The sequence below is a fragment of the Falco naumanni genome, chromosome 4, assembly GCF_017639655.2.
Source record: "Falco naumanni isolate bFalNau1 chromosome 4, bFalNau1.pat, whole genome shotgun sequence".
NCBI classification, from domain to species: domain Eukaryota; kingdom Metazoa; phylum Chordata; class Aves; order Falconiformes; family Falconidae; genus Falco; species Falco naumanni.
In genome coordinates this window covers 89171400-89186356 of record NC_054057.1, presented here as the reverse complement: position 1 = coordinate 89186356, position 14957 = coordinate 89171400, and the positions used below count along the sequence as shown (strand labels likewise).

At 53.0% G+C, this 14957-nt stretch overlaps 1 protein-coding gene across 1 annotated transcript in view; it reads right to left on the bottom strand.

Annotated features, from left to right (window-relative positions):
• Nucleotides 1-14957, bottom strand: part of PLXND1 (plexin D1) — an 83700-nt gene that overhangs the window by 36558 nt on the left and 32185 nt on the right. Inside the window, exons 9-15 of the mRNA XM_040589797.1 lie at nt 11664-11768; nt 9714-9803; nt 8742-8835; nt 6119-6282; nt 4232-4383; nt 3844-3943; nt 437-576 (exon numbers count right to left, since the gene is read on the bottom strand). Of these exons, the coding sequence (XP_040445731.1) occupies nt 437-576; nt 3844-3943; nt 4232-4383; nt 6119-6282; nt 8742-8835; nt 9714-9803; nt 11664-11768 (845 nt within the window). The remainder of the gene's footprint in view (nt 1-436; nt 577-3843; nt 3944-4231; nt 4384-6118; nt 6283-8741; nt 8836-9713; nt 9804-11663; nt 11769-14957) is intronic.

The following is a 14957-nucleotide window of genomic DNA, read 5'->3' as shown; positions in this document are numbered from 1 at the left end:
ATATGGGAACAGAGCCCACGTCTGCTTCGCTCCCAGCGTTTTGGTCCTGGTCCCAGACCACCCAAAGGGCCCGGCTGCGTGCTGCGCACGGTGCGTGAGAAGCACTTGGTCTGCTGCTGGTCGCTGCCACCATGTCATGGCAACACCAGCAGAGTCACTTTGCCAAAGAACCTCACCCCACCCCGTGTCAGACACCCACGCCACAGCTCTGCCTCGCCGCTCCAGCGGCACTGGGCTGATGGGGTGCTGGGAAGGGCAGGCAGCAGCCAAGCAGGCTGATGGGGATGCTATGCAGGCTCCTAGGCATAGCGGCAGCGTGTGCTGGTGCCCCCCACCAAAACCCCAACTCTTCCTGATCTCCTAGGGGACAGTATCCCCTGCCTAATGCTTTGGCTCTTGTCCCTAGTTCAGCGCCAGCCCCCAAACTCAGTCCCACCTGAGGTCAGTGCACTGCTTGGAGGTATTGACGAGGACACGGAGCTCAGAGCCAACGTCCAGCCTGCTGCCTCTTATGGTCACTCTGGTTCCTCCTGCCTTTGGGCCATTCACAGGAGCTATGGATTGCACCACAGGAAGCTAAAAACAAAGGGGAAATCTGTTTTCTAGCCTGGTATTTCCACAGTTGGATACTCCACGTTGCACATGGAAATTGCCTCAGTAAACTTAAATATCTGGTATTGTGAGGCTCTGAAACAGCAGCATAGCAAAAGCTTTCGCTGGCAAGGTTTCAGAACAAGGGGAGAGGTACAACCACTGAGGAGTAAGTTCATATAAAACCTCTGTGACTCTGCAATCTCTGTATACAGTAGATGAGACATGAGTCCAAATGGGAATCCAGGGTCCCACCAGTCCCTTCAGATTTCCAAGGGAGGGTCCAGAACTAGCGACAGCTCAGGGCTGGTCAACAACAGGAAATTTCTCATTCATTCCAGCTCCCACCATCCCTGCCATTCCAGACCCATCCTCCTGAATGTGAAGATAATGCTAAAGCTCTGCTGGATGATGGCCTTGAGATCTGTGAAAAGAGCCACCTGGGTCTAGATAAATGAATATCAAACTCCTTAAAGGAAGCTTCAAATCTGAAACTCTTGAGGTGACAGGATCCAAGGGAGAAGTTACCTTGCCCCTCGCCATTTTCAGCAGAAATCAGCATGTATGTTATCTGCCTTTGCAGGCCCTGGAAATCTTCCTGAGATTCATGAGCTTGAGGCTTTGATAACTAATGCAGCGCTGAACCCTCATGTCTGCTACACAGAGTGCCCCAGGAGAGTCTGTTGGGCAACTTCCCTGCTCTGGTTTGAACAGGACACCAAGGGCAGAGCAAATAATTATTTCAAGATGCTTTTGTAAGGCACTTGGTAATTCCCCATATCAAACCCCACAAACCCTGGAGGCACGAGACCTGCTGGGCTGTGGAGTGTGGCTGAAGCCTGCTTGCTGCTGCAGCCCGTCCTTCGCCGCAGCTGCAGTGCCAAACCCCACCAGGGCGGGCTGAGGAACACGGGCTAAGCTGCTTTGTACCGCCTGGTGCCAGCGTCCTTCCCACTCCATCCCAGCCACACAAACACGCTTATCAATGGCTATCCTTGCCCTGGTCCTACACCCAGAACTACTTTACTCATCTACAGCCATTTCCTCTGTTGTTTCTGATCATTACCCATTTCCACAGGATAAAATTTGTTAATTTGTATTTCTCTGAGTGTCTGCAGGCAGCTGTCTCCTGCCCTTGGCCCCTAACCTATGCATCCAAATGTGCAGTTACAACAGCAGAGAGGATTATTCACGTTCCCCAAAGCCCTCCAGCTCTTCCCCTCAGCAAGAGCCAGTGGCTGCTGCTCTCGGTGCAATGCCAGCACCAATTGCCTCCACTGCAACTTTTGCAAATTCAGCTCATCTGTAGCCTGCTATAATGTCCTGGAAAAGCCTCTCGATCACGTTTCTCCCTCCACCTCAGCAAAATTACAGCTGAATCCTGTCTCTTCTAGGAACGTCTAACAGGGACTTTGAAAGATGTAGCATACAAACAGTATTTGGGATTTTACAAAGGACCTTCTTTGGAAGGGCAGATCTAAAGGGCTTTTAAAGTTTTTCAGGTAAACTGCTATCATCAGTGCTCAAGCACAGGTCTCACCGAGACCAGCCTTGCATGGTGTACTCTACTCCATCTTCATGCCATCATCTGTGAGAGGAGAATCAAGAAAACTAAAGACCATTGCTTAGTTTGCAAATGGTGCAGAAGCCACTGTCAGTGTGGAACACACCACCAGCTACACATCTTGCACCTTCACTCCCTGACACACGTATGCACAAAGGAGAGCACTCTCTCATCTCTTCCCCAAGCCTGGCTGAGATAAACAGCCACAAGACAGCTTTCTGCCGCATCGCTTGAGCGGAAAACAGCTCCTCTCTGCCTCCTGGGAGGATAGCCTTCTCCCTAAGCCTGCCCAGGAGCTGCCAGCACAGAGCTGTCATGGACCCAATCTGCGCTCAGCAACTGGCTTTTGCTCCTCTGGCTTTGTTTAGCACTGGTGCTTTTACAGGTGTTTCCTGACAGGGCTTTTCCTTGCATGCTGAAGGCCAGCAAAGAAGCCACCCAGCCCTTTCCCACTCTTCGGGCCCTTGTCAATGCCAACCAGACCACCAGCCCAGCAGTGAGCCAGCGTACACATCCTGATGGCAACTTGCCAGAAATCCCAGACCCAGCGCCTGTTACTGGGTCATACCCCTGCGGTACCCTGCCCCACTCTGGACTGCTGGATCTCTAAGATGTTTTGGGTGTGCACATGGATGCCTAGAAACAATGGAGATGGGTCCCACAGCAAGCATCCTCCTGGGAACTACCGCTGAGCCAAGCCTGGCAGCCCTCGCCGCACCATTGCCCTCCATGTGCGCTGCCAGACCTGGCTCTGCTACAGGGCGCCGGGATGTGCCAAGCCCGCGCTGGCTGCACCCTGTGTAAACCTCCCTGAACTAAATGCCTAACATGCGACTGGGGATGGGGTGGTGGACTGCACCCCACGATCCTGCCCTAAATTCCTCACAATGGCTACCAGGAATCAAATATTGTTTCCGAGGGCTCAAGTCTTTCAAGCCACTAGACTGCAGCACAGTCTATTCTCCAGCTAAAGCAACAGCAGCAGCACAAAGGCTCGGAGTAAGCAGCATGCCCTTGGCACCCGGCCTGTTGTGCTTGCCCTGGACACATGGGGCTGCCTGTGAATAGCGTCTAGCCAGAGACAAGGGTGCTTGTAGGAAAGAGAAGAAATGCATGGGTTTGTTTCAGGTTTACAGAGATGAAAGTTATCTTTATGAGATGGTACAGTACAAAGCTATAAAGGGCTTTTCTTTGTATAATGACACAGGGTTAGCTCAAGTCTAATCCCTACACATTACTCTCATGCAAAAAATGAGACTATCTGCAGCAGAAAATACCCATTCTAAATAATGTGAGTGTGTGGTATGTAACTTACTTAGCACAAAGAGACATTGCAAGCCTCAAAAAAATCTCACAGGTTCTAATGGCACATTAGCAACAGAGGAGGAAGAAAAACTAGCTCCTTTTTATAGCAGGAGAGGCGGCGATACAGCCAGGATGAGTGATGAACCACTGCAGGAGCTGAGACGGGAGCAAGGTTGTGCCCGACGAGAACCTGGCTGCCATCCTGCCCCTTATGCTCAAACCCGGGTTTGCCAGCCCTCACTCAGGAAACCACAGGTGAGGAGACACATCAGCTGCTCCTCAAGGACCCCAACACGCTTGGTCATACATTGTCTTTCTAAGGCAGCTGGGAGTGCAGGGGCTGCAGGCGTCACCAATGGAACGCCCAGCAAGCAGCTACTCACCACGTAGGCGTACCGCTCCCTGGACTTCCCTTCCCGGCTCACGTTAACCGTCACCACATCTGAAAATGCCTCCTGCGCCTCTCCAGTCTGGCACACAATCCTGCGGATGGGAAAGAGGAGGTTGGCAGCAGGAGCTGGGGGTGGAGGGGCTGTTCCACCAGAGCGGAGGGGCAGAGCCCATGGCCTCCTCCTCCTCCTCTGTGCCCTGCCTGGCACCTGCTGTGCGCGGGCACCCACTGCCCCGTGCATGGCTGAGGGCACCCGTGTCCCACCTGGGTGCGGTGCCAGGCAGCCTGAAGCTGGCAGGCAGGAATGGGGCAAGTGATGGGGACAGGGAGGGACAGGATGGGGACAGAGACTTCCCCTGCCCGGCTCCTCCGACACTCACGCCTCAGAGACAACGTATCTGTTGGGCAGCGGGGTGCACTGCACGCTGCCTATCCTGACGGCGTCGAGGACATCGCTGAAGCGGCGGCCCAGGTTCCTCCCACGGATGGTCAGCAGGGTGCCCCCCTCCAGTGGCCCACGCAGAGGCTCAATCTGTGGCACCGAGGGAAAGGTTGGAGGGCAACCACCAGGAAGCTTCTTGCCTTCCATCCCTGAGCCTGCGTCTATGTCCCGCTTGGCCCCCCATGAAGAAAACAGAATTGCTCCTCGTGCTCCTGCTGCCCCCACAGCGTGCCCACCGCCACGCTCCCCTTGCTGCAGCTTCGCAAACAAGAAGACATCACACTTCTGTGCTGGGTTTGGTCACAGCTGACTCCAGCTGAAAACACATCTGGGGTGAACCATCACTCCTTCCGCACCACAGCTTTGAATGGCATTGGGGTAGGGACAAGCCCAGAGGAGGGATACTAGTGTACTGGGAGGAGAGAGCCCCGCCACCACATTTTCAAGCTGTCCTGAACACAGCAGGGCCCTTCATGACAAAAACGAGACAGGAAGTGTCCTGATGTGCGGAGCGTGGCCAAGACACCAGCACTGCGGGGCGCAGGATGAGTCCAGCCCCGTGGGACAAGGCTGCTCCCCACCCATCTCCCATGCCACTGGTTCTTCACCTGGCAGCTGCTGACCCCACCGCTGTAAGGGGACGAGGTGCTGGGCGTGATGCCATTCCACCACGCGAGGGGCTTCCCCAGACAGGGCAACTGCATCATTCACCAGGTGAGAAAACTCCTCCAATTCAGAAACAGCTCTTTGCCCTTTGCCGAGGCAATGGCACACAAAGCCAGCACAATGTGCCTGCTGGCACCAGCTGGCCAGGGCTGGCCAGGACCCAGCACCCACTTTCACCTGCTGTTGCCCCTCCCCCGCCGGAGGGCTCTGTGCAGGCTTGTCTGCTTGCATGACTCCAGAGGATTTGGATTTACCAGCTACTATTTGCGAAGGAAATAGCGACAGAGCCCTGTGACGCTCTGCAACCTGAACTGTAGTTTCCTTCCATTATTTTCTGGCGAGGTGCTGATAACACTTGACGTGTGCTGGGGAAGGACAGGCTCGGGGGGAGCACCCCTCTGCCACAGTGACGAGAGGGAAGAGGCAGGCGATGGGGATCCTGCAGATCCTTCATGCAGTTACAGCACCCAAATTTCAAGCAGCTATCGCTACATGCCTCCCTAAGTACAGAAATCCCACATCCTTGCTGATTTTGATGTTGACATCAGCTGTTTTGCCTCTCTAGCTTCTCCTTTCCTAGGGAGCTCATTTTAAGGTTTGTTCTATATACTTTCTTTGCTACTTGTCAGGGACACACATCTCTAGACAGAACCCCAGATCCAAATACCCCCAACAAACATTCATTCAACTACAATTTAAATAAAACTCATTTCAAAATGCGTAAATGCCAAAAGGTCCCTCTGCCACAATTAATCTCAGCAGAACTGCAGAGCACATGTGCCTGGAGATAGGGCTCACGTTCACATTTCAGCTATGCTCCATTAAACACTATTCCTGATAAGAATCCTTCAGCCGACCCTGCAAATCTTTCTCGCTTTTACCAATCCCAGGAACTCTGGGACATTTTGATTGTGCTGCTGTTGTTTTTCCAATGAACATGATGAAGACTGAATCTTGTCACCAGCAAAATGTCCTTGGCATCAGGTGACTCAACACCACAGAAACCCAGTGAATAATTCAGTGCTGGTCTTGACCCTGTCCTACGCCAGGGGCAAAGCATGGTTCCTCCTTTGCCCCCAGCTGGGGAGAAGGCAGCGGCTTTTGGCCCTCTGCTGCCTGCCACACCATGCGTGCCCTCCACGTTGCATTTGGGTCTTACCTTCTTAATCTCTGGTGCTGGGCAGACATCCGAGACCTGTGGGGGCTCACTGTGCAGCCTGCAGCTGGAGCTGCTCTCACTCCAGATGCAGCGGTGCCCCAGGTCCTCCCTCCCCAGGCACTGAGAACAGTCAGCACTCCCAGTCGCACAGTTGTACACCTCCACTAAACCACCAGAGACAACAGAAAATGTGAGCTCCTGGGCCTGAGACTTTCACAGCTTTGCTTAGTGTGAGGCAAACAGCCCCCAACCCACCCCCCACCCCCTCCCCGGCTATATTAATCCAAGTAACATCTGAAATCCAGTGGATGAGCAGAGCATCTTGCACATACAGCAAAATAAGGGAGCGCTTGGCTGCCATCCCAAAGATTTCCCAGAAGGACTAGGTGCTTGTTCTCACTGCAATGTAATTTAGCACTTTCTTTTCCTTTTTCTTCCCCTCTAAACACAAACAACACTCAAACTCGGAACCTTTTGTCGATTTATGCTACATGTTTCCAACTCTCAGCATCCACATGGGAAGCTGCTTGGCAAAGCTGGCTCCATCCTGTTAGCAAAGCAATCACATTGCCTCCACACACTGACAAAAAATTGGATGGTTACAGTGCTTTGTACAGTGTTTACAGTTCCTTTCCTTCCCCCGGGTGACCACAGGCCCCTTTCGTTGACTTTTCCCTTCAGATCTGCTCAGCTCAGCTTCCACATCTTTCTCCTACACCGCTTTCACCTCTTCATTAGCTGGTGCCCTAGGTTACATTTCCTCTCCAGCCTAAAGACTCCTGCTGCTAGAGTGTGGGTATCCGCTGAGATAAACAGCCAGAAACACTCAGGAAACATTGCTTTCACACCCTTTTCCCCAGAGGAGACTGCAGGAGAACATAAAACAAAGAAACAGTCACATTTTGCACTTCTGTTCATGGAACGATCTCAAGGTGCTTCATAAGCAACTAATGAATCCCTCAGCCTTCAGCAGTCTGCCTGTGCCTGTGCTAAGGAAACATCATCAGCACGGGGTGCGAGGGGGGGGAGGGGGGGGGAGTCCCCCATTATCCACCAAAAAATGAGCTTACTTTACCTCGTGTTGAGTCCACCCAGTGAGTTACACTGGTTGGTTTTCCACTCAACAGCAAAGAGCTGGGATTTTTTTCAGCAGACTACCAAAATGCAGTTTACAATAAAAGCTAATAAACATGGAAATAATGAACACTAATAACAGCAATTCCATTACAGACAGTATAAAAGATGCACAGATTTATAATTGGCCAGGCAGATCTCTCTCTCTGCTTGCAAGTCAGCCTCTCCAATTTAACTTGCACCGATCTGATCAAGGCGAGGAGGAGCCAGAGCAGTCTAAGGGTCCCATGGGAACTCCAAATATTCTGGCAAATTCAGATCGACGCACACAGTCTGTGTAAGCGAGATCCTCCACGCAGGAGGAGGGGGCATTCCACCACGGTCTTTCCGCTGTCATTCCTGCTCCCAGCACCACCCACGCTGAGAACTAAGAGCCTTCTCTTGCACATCAAAACAGTCTGAGCTCAGACCTCCCACCCCTCTCCTCGGGGTCACCTCTGTATCTCACAAATATCGATGCTCTCTTCTTTCTGCAAGGAAGTCATGTCTCATGCCTACCCGTGCTGGTGTTTCAAAGGTTATTTCACCAATATGGAATGCTTTGCAAGATAAGCCTCCTTTATACACTGGGGTTTACTGTGGGGAAACCTTTTTATCCTGGGTCTGATAGTGTTAATGTTTCTCTGCCTCCAAAGAAAAATATCACTTCAGGCATCCAGTTCTCATTTGTATCTAGGGTGAATCAGTTCCTTCCATTCCTTCTACTACAACTGCCGACACTACCGAGAGGGAGGAGAGCCCAGACCTGCTGACCCCTGCGAGGGCACATGGCCGGGTGCAACCATGGAGCTCCGGCCGGGCAGGGAGAGGCGGCTGCTGTGCAAACGCCGGCTCTCTTGGCTGACTGGTTGGGCTTGTCCTATCTAAATGCCTTGTCTGAGTGCACTCCTAATCTGACTCTTTGCCTGCCTGCCTTAGTCTGCTGATGTAGCAAGGGCTTTTTTTTGGGAATCCGAGCATTCTTCCCAGAGACAGAGAGCAGGCCAAGGGTGAAATGTGTTTACACATTTTATTCCTTCTCAGCACAGGAGAAAGAAAAAAAGAAAGGACTCAATGTTTACAGCATGCTGAACCTTGATGCCACACTCCTGTAAGAGGGCAGGGCCGAGCCCACCCCCATCCCTTATCTCCCCCCCACCCACCCCCCCACCCCGAGGAATGCCCCACATCTCTGCAGTGACCCAGAGCACTGCCATGCCCCGTCCCGGGGCAGGCAAGACCTCAGCCGCTGCCTGTGCTCAAGGACAGAGCTTGCCTTTCCCTGAGTCTAAGGGGATGGATGTTTGCAGGCACCCGCCTGGTCCCTGGGCACATGTTCACACGGCTGCCGCTCCGTGGAAACACGGTTTTTGCGTGTGCCCGAGGGAAGGAACCAAGCTGTGCCCGCCTGAGCCATGGTGTCTCTCCTGAACCCATAAACTTTGCCAGCATTTGAGAGTCATTCAAGCTGACCAGATGAGAGCAGAATAAAAATATTTTCAACTCAGACCTGTCATCATCTCTGGGCTGTCGATAAATCTGTCTGGTCTGTCCTTCAGCTGAAGGTTCACTGGGAAGAGATGGCTTTTTTCTGATGTATGGAGCTGCACACAAAAAACAAATAAACAAAAGCTTAGGAAATGTAGTAAAATACAAGGTTCCATACACACACTTACATGGATTAACATTCCTCATGAGACTTCTCTGACCACTGCTTCTCAGTACAGGAGGGTCTCATCTTTAGCAGAGAGAAGAGAGGGAAGGCTCATTTTTTGTTTTAATTATTTTGCTGAGGTCCCGACGAAGGGCACTGGGGCACGGCGCACACCGCAGCAAGAGCAGAACCCTGGCTTGCTGCTATTTTTAGAGGAAGTGGACAGGAAAACTAACAGACTGGCCAGTCTGCACATTTTCAGTGCCGGGCTACAATACAGTTTTGCAGGTGACGTGATGGGAAAGTGCTCCTCTCCAGCTTCTACTCACAGTATTCCCATCGGTGGAAACCCAAACGTTTGCTGCATTTCAGAGGTGCAGTTTGCCCCCACCGCTCTTCAGCAAGCGCCTGAGCATTTTCTCAGGCCAGTTCCTAGTTCAGCATAAAAGCTACAGAAATAGCAACACTGAAAGGTGGCCAAATTTTTTGCCTGAACTGAACTCTTCCCATTTAGAAAGGTAAACAAGCAGCTCCTTCCCACACTCCAGCGGACCCCAGTGGAGCAGGGGCTGGAGCCACTGCAGACACCCACGGAGCAGACGCCGCAGTATGAGCAACTCGTGAACGCCCTACCAGCACAGGCAAAAAGCTTCTTGCTGGAGGGGAGAACCCAGTTTGCACTTTTTTCAGCTCGAAGCAGGAGGCAGGCAGGAGAGGGGGCAGCATCCCAGCTGCTGGGTGGGAGGTTGGGAGCAAGACCCTCTCACCCTCGGACCTGCACCACGCTGCAGGGGGAGCAGGGGCTGGCAGCCTTACCCCCTGACTCACCAGCACGTGTACGCACTCCACAGCGGAGGAGTTCACCCACCGGGCTTCAAACGTCCTGTCTGTCCCAAAATGGCACTCCAGAGCTGTCTCCTGGGAGAGGGAAGACAAGCGTAGGATGGCTGCAACAACCGTTTCTGCAGTTCTCTAGCTCAGTCAGCTGATATGGCAGGCACCAGTGTCTCACCTTCTTTCTGCCATCAGCACCTGACTGCATTCAAGCCAAACAGGAGATCAGAACTCAACACTGTAAATGGGACTGTGGTCTGTGCCTCATTAACCCGGCTCTGCCACACACCTACACATAAAACTGCTGCGGGCTGAGCATCGCATGTGCAGCCAAGCCCTGTCCCTGTCTCGCCCAACATGCTGCTGTGAAGTGTGACGACCAGGCATGGGGTAGCCACCTGCAGTCGGGAACATGGTGCGGCACAGACCAGGAGACGTGCCTGACCCACGGCACGCACAGACCAGGAGATGTGCCTGGCTCGGCTATGCTCTCGTAGCCCCTACCAGCAGGGTACCTGGCTTCCTCGGGACCGGGGGTGTTTTGCAGCTCATGCTGCAATGCAGACCAAGAGCAAATGTGGTCCGAAGCTGCCTCACCCAGATCAGACCAAACCAGTCCATGAACCGAGCTCAAAGCCACCTTCCTCCTCCTCCCAACAACTGCAGAGAGCAAATCTCTAATTCAAATGAGGACCCAGCCAGGAGTACGTTCAAAGGCAGGTCTTCTGTGCTGCTTTCCTGATAACAGAAGCATGATATCCTGCCCCGAGTTACTGCTGTGCCCCCATCCTGCAGGAAAAACTCCTATCTCCAAGCAGGTTGATGCTCCACCACTACTGAGGTCTAACTATCCTTTGAAAACTGACAGATCTGATAAAAGACATGAAAGAAAGCACCAGACTCCTGGCAGGCAGCTGCTGGCTCAGTGAACACACACGTGGCCGTGAGGGGAAAACTGGAATTTCCTCCAGTGCATCACCTACACCCAGGCAGCTTCTGTTCTGTGGGCTGGCCCGTGCCCCTCAACCCTCGCCCCATGCCCGGGCAGTGCCCCGCAGCAGCGAAGGTGTCGGGGCACGCAGCGGCTCTGAAGCCCCGAGCTCTGGCAGCAGGGGAAGGAACCCTGCCTGGTGCCCTGGGACAGCTTGCGGGTGGCAGCGGGAGGAAGCCGGACTGCCGGAGCCCCCGCAAGCGCAGTGCCTTGGCCCCTTTCCTGCTGACTTCATTTCCTATTGGGTTACACACGGTATTGCTTCCTCTTCAGCCACCTCCAGCATCCACAGAGGAAGAAGGGTTTCTCGTCCTGTTCTGCTGATTGCAGAGGGCACATCCCCCTTCACAGCAGCCAGGCCGGTGCGGGAAGTGGCAGCCCCAGCCAGGCGGGGAGAGCTCCCTTCTGCCCTGTGCAAAAGGGCAGGAGGTCCGGTGGAAGCGGTGCCTGTGTGACACCCCGGCAGCACCCCCCGTGCAGCAAGCTGGGCAGCTCCACAGCATTCCCAGCCTTCTCCTTTCCAGGCAAAAAGAGGAGCTGCCAGCGCGCAGGTATTCTTGGCAGGGGCACGGCCAGCCAGGCCCCACAGGCACTGCTGAAGTCTTGACCCAAAGTGACACAGGGCAGCTTTCTACAAATACCAATACACTACAAATACAATACTTTCCCAGTGCCCAGCCTCTCTGCCCCAAATTCCTCTGGTTCCTGCTGGTGTGCAACACATCTCCAAAAGCACCATTTGATGTCCACTCCTGGTTTTTCCCCTATGACAATTTTCATTCCATAAAATTTCACAGAAGTTTTTTTCACCAAAAAAACAGCTCTGCAGTGACAACCAGAAGTTAAGTTAAAACATATTTCCATGCTGTACTGCAAGTAGTGGCTTAGCCAACACAGGACGCTCGGCCCTAGGCTCATCTGAGCCTTCCCAGTCTCTCTAGGAACTCATTTACCTTAGAGAAAGTCGCATTAGCCACTGAGATCATGATGTCCCGAGATACTCCCGTGGGCATTGGGTCCAAAGAGGCAGGTACAATTCGTGGACAGTCAATTTTCCTCTGTTAGGTACAAAACAAGAAAAAAAAAAAAAGGAAAAAAGAGAGATTAGCTGGGTGCACACTGAGCATCCTCAACAATGAGGCAAGGTGACACATCAGGGCCCTTGCTAAGATTAATTTCACTACATCTGTAAAGTCAGATCACACTGTAACCCCAGAAAGTGAAATATCAAAATGGCACCGTGATGCAGAGTGGTAATGCCACGTGCAGCTTTCCTCCCTGTGAGGAAGGCTTCAAGTCCAGCCCAGCGTGGCACTGCCTTAAAATCCACCCCTCCTCTAGCTACCAGATCGCCACAGCATGGTGGTGGCCAGGTCTCCAGGAGGGCTTGCGGGCAGCAGTGGGGCTGGCAGCCATGGCCAGGCACAGGCAGGAGCACAGCAGGAACAGCAGCAATTCCCCTCTCGCTGCTGCCAGGCTTCACCACCAGCTTGGGGACATCGGCAGCTCCTGGCCCCTGGGCAGCGGGGCTGCCAAGCCTGCACTTTCATCTTCCTGCACTGGATTACTCCCAGGTAAAAAGCAAATGCATACACACTCCTCAGCTGCCACTCTGGGCAGCTTCCTCACTACATGCACTTAAACCTTAGAAGACGGGGCTGTAGTGACACTGAAAAGAGGCACTGCAGCCTACAACAGCAAATCTGCCGGTGTGTCCCCCCTCCTGCCAGCTGGAAGCTGATGTCTCATACATCTCAACGTGCATTTCTGCAAGCCCCTGCAGAGATTTTGCTTTCCAGCAGTCTCCCTCCTGCTCAATGCCATTTCAGAAGTGTGCAGGGGTTTGTGTGTGCATGCGTCTGCACGCAGAGGAGAGGGTATAATGAGCTACGGGGGCTTCAGCAAGGGGACTGCAGCAGTAGGACAGCTGAAATGAGAGGCCTAAATAAAGCTGAAAAATGATCTTAAAAGGTCATCTGTCCCTCTGCTTTTGTCCTCACTTTAAATTGATGGCTCAGATACTGGAGCTGACTCAGAATTCAAGTCTGTATGACAAGCCCATCCTGTTCTCTCATGAGATGTAAATCACACTGCAAAACTACAGCAAAAATGAAGCCAGATTCTCTGTTGCCCCAGGGTACATCCAGATTAATGCCTTTGACAGTGGAGCCATTGGGGTAAAAGACAGCAAAATATTTGGTCCATTATGCAGAATAATTTGCAGCAGGCAAGATTTCCTTCTCACTTGCATTAAGGGTTACCCCACTGTGACTCCACTGATGACAATGCTGCTGCTGCGCTGATGAGAGGTAGAGCCTGCCCTCCTAGAGCTGAGACGCCTGGCAGGACACATCCTTGGTGCTGTACATGCAGTGAGCATAAGGTTTATTTCTTGCCTTCCCCAGACCTAGCTAGTGGTCAGGGAACTATCTGGAAGTGTCTGTTTGACTGTGGAAAACACGCTTCATTGTTATCAGGACACTCATCTTAACCAAGCACAGTTGGTGCTGCCTAAACAAGGGGATTAAATAACAGAGATGCACGTGATAAGAGAAGTAAAACAACAAAGCAAAGCACTGGAGAGAGATTTCAGTCCCAAGCCTCTTCTAGGTGACTCAAAAGAGTTAAAATAAAACCAGCAGGGCTACAACTGAAAATTCATGCAAAAGCTCCTATGGCCTGGTGCGTCCTTGCATGTCACAGCAGCTGGCATAGCTTGCTAGATAAATACACTTTAGAGGACTGATTAACTTGTCGTCTTGCAGCCCCTTCTCCTGCTGTTCATCAGCAGCTAGAAATAGAGATTTCCAGCTGATTGTATCATTCACGTCTGCATCAGGGCAAAGGGTCTGAATGTTTAAAATGCTGCGGATGAAGCCAGTATGATGCTGGCTTCCCAGTGGACCAGTTTTCAGGTACAGCCATGCCAGCAATTGTTCGTTTACTGAAAACTCAGGGTGTAGGATGAGGCATCATGTTTCCAGAGCTACAGAGCACCTCGTCCTGCAGGTTGCTCGCTGAAATCAGCGGGAAGAGCTAAGGAAGACAGAGATAAAATGGAAATGTGACCAAACCAGGCCCAGCAGCCAACAGAACTTCACCTCTGGAGTAAAAGATCAGAGGCAAGAAAGCAAGGACAGGTATGGTTACCCTTAAGGAAGGATAAGCACAGTTATCCCTGCCAGAGGACTTGCTGTCTGCTTGAGGCAATGGGAGCAGAGTGGGAAGAGTGGGTGCAGCTCTCCCTAACATGTAGGCGAGGCTTCTCAAGACCTGTGTCCACAACCCTAATTTCCTCTCTCCAGGCAGAAGAGCAGCTGTTCCCAGTGACGACACGTGCCATGCTGTCCCGCACGGTCCCTGTGGCAGATCAGACGCTGGGCTGCCAGGGTCCAGCTGCCCCAGCACCTGTGTGTTCCCCCTCCACAGTGGCACTGGTGCCTAGGAGCAGAACAGTGTCTCTGCTGGGTTTGGTTGCGTGGCTGCACAGGTGCTGGGTGCCGCAGGCACGCCAGGGGAAGAGCAAGCTCAGACAGGGCAGGGATGCCCTACCAGCTCAGAGGGACCATGGCAGGTACATGGTCCCTGCACTCCTGGCTCAGACTGCTCCCTGTTTGCTGTGCCACAGCTGCCACCCTCACCTCGCTCACCGCTTGCTCCTGTGCCCTGGGACATCCCATGCAGACCCGTGAGACCCAACGGCTGGCATGCCAGGTCCCACAGCAACTCCAGCGCCGTGGCAGGCATCACTGGTCAGCAGCACCACCTCAGGTTTGGGTTTACAAGGCATTGCTCGGGTCTGGCCCCAGGAGGCTCCATGCGAGAAGCCCGGTGCCCTCCCACCATCGGCACAGGCACTGTAGCAGGGTCTTACCCCCACAGCCTCAGTTTCATGGCTTGTCCCCCCGCCAGCAGCCCTGTGCGGGGGGGGGTCAGGGACAGGGAATGAGGGAGCAGCCAGACACGGCACGACCTGGTGCTCAAACCCTCCCTGGCATCTCCCCACATGCAGGCTGGGAGGGACACCTGGGCTGAGCCAGGAAAACACAAGGCTCCCTGCTCCGCCGAGTAACTGCTCTTCCCCTGCCTTTCAAGCAGCAGCTACACTTGAGCCAAAGGACACAAATTATCTCAGGCAACTTTTGTGTTTGCCAGCTAAGTCACAGGCTACACGGCGCTTTGTCAAGGAAAAAGTCAATTCAGTAATGCAGAACCTTCTTCAGAAGTCCTCTCGCAGCCCAAGCTCT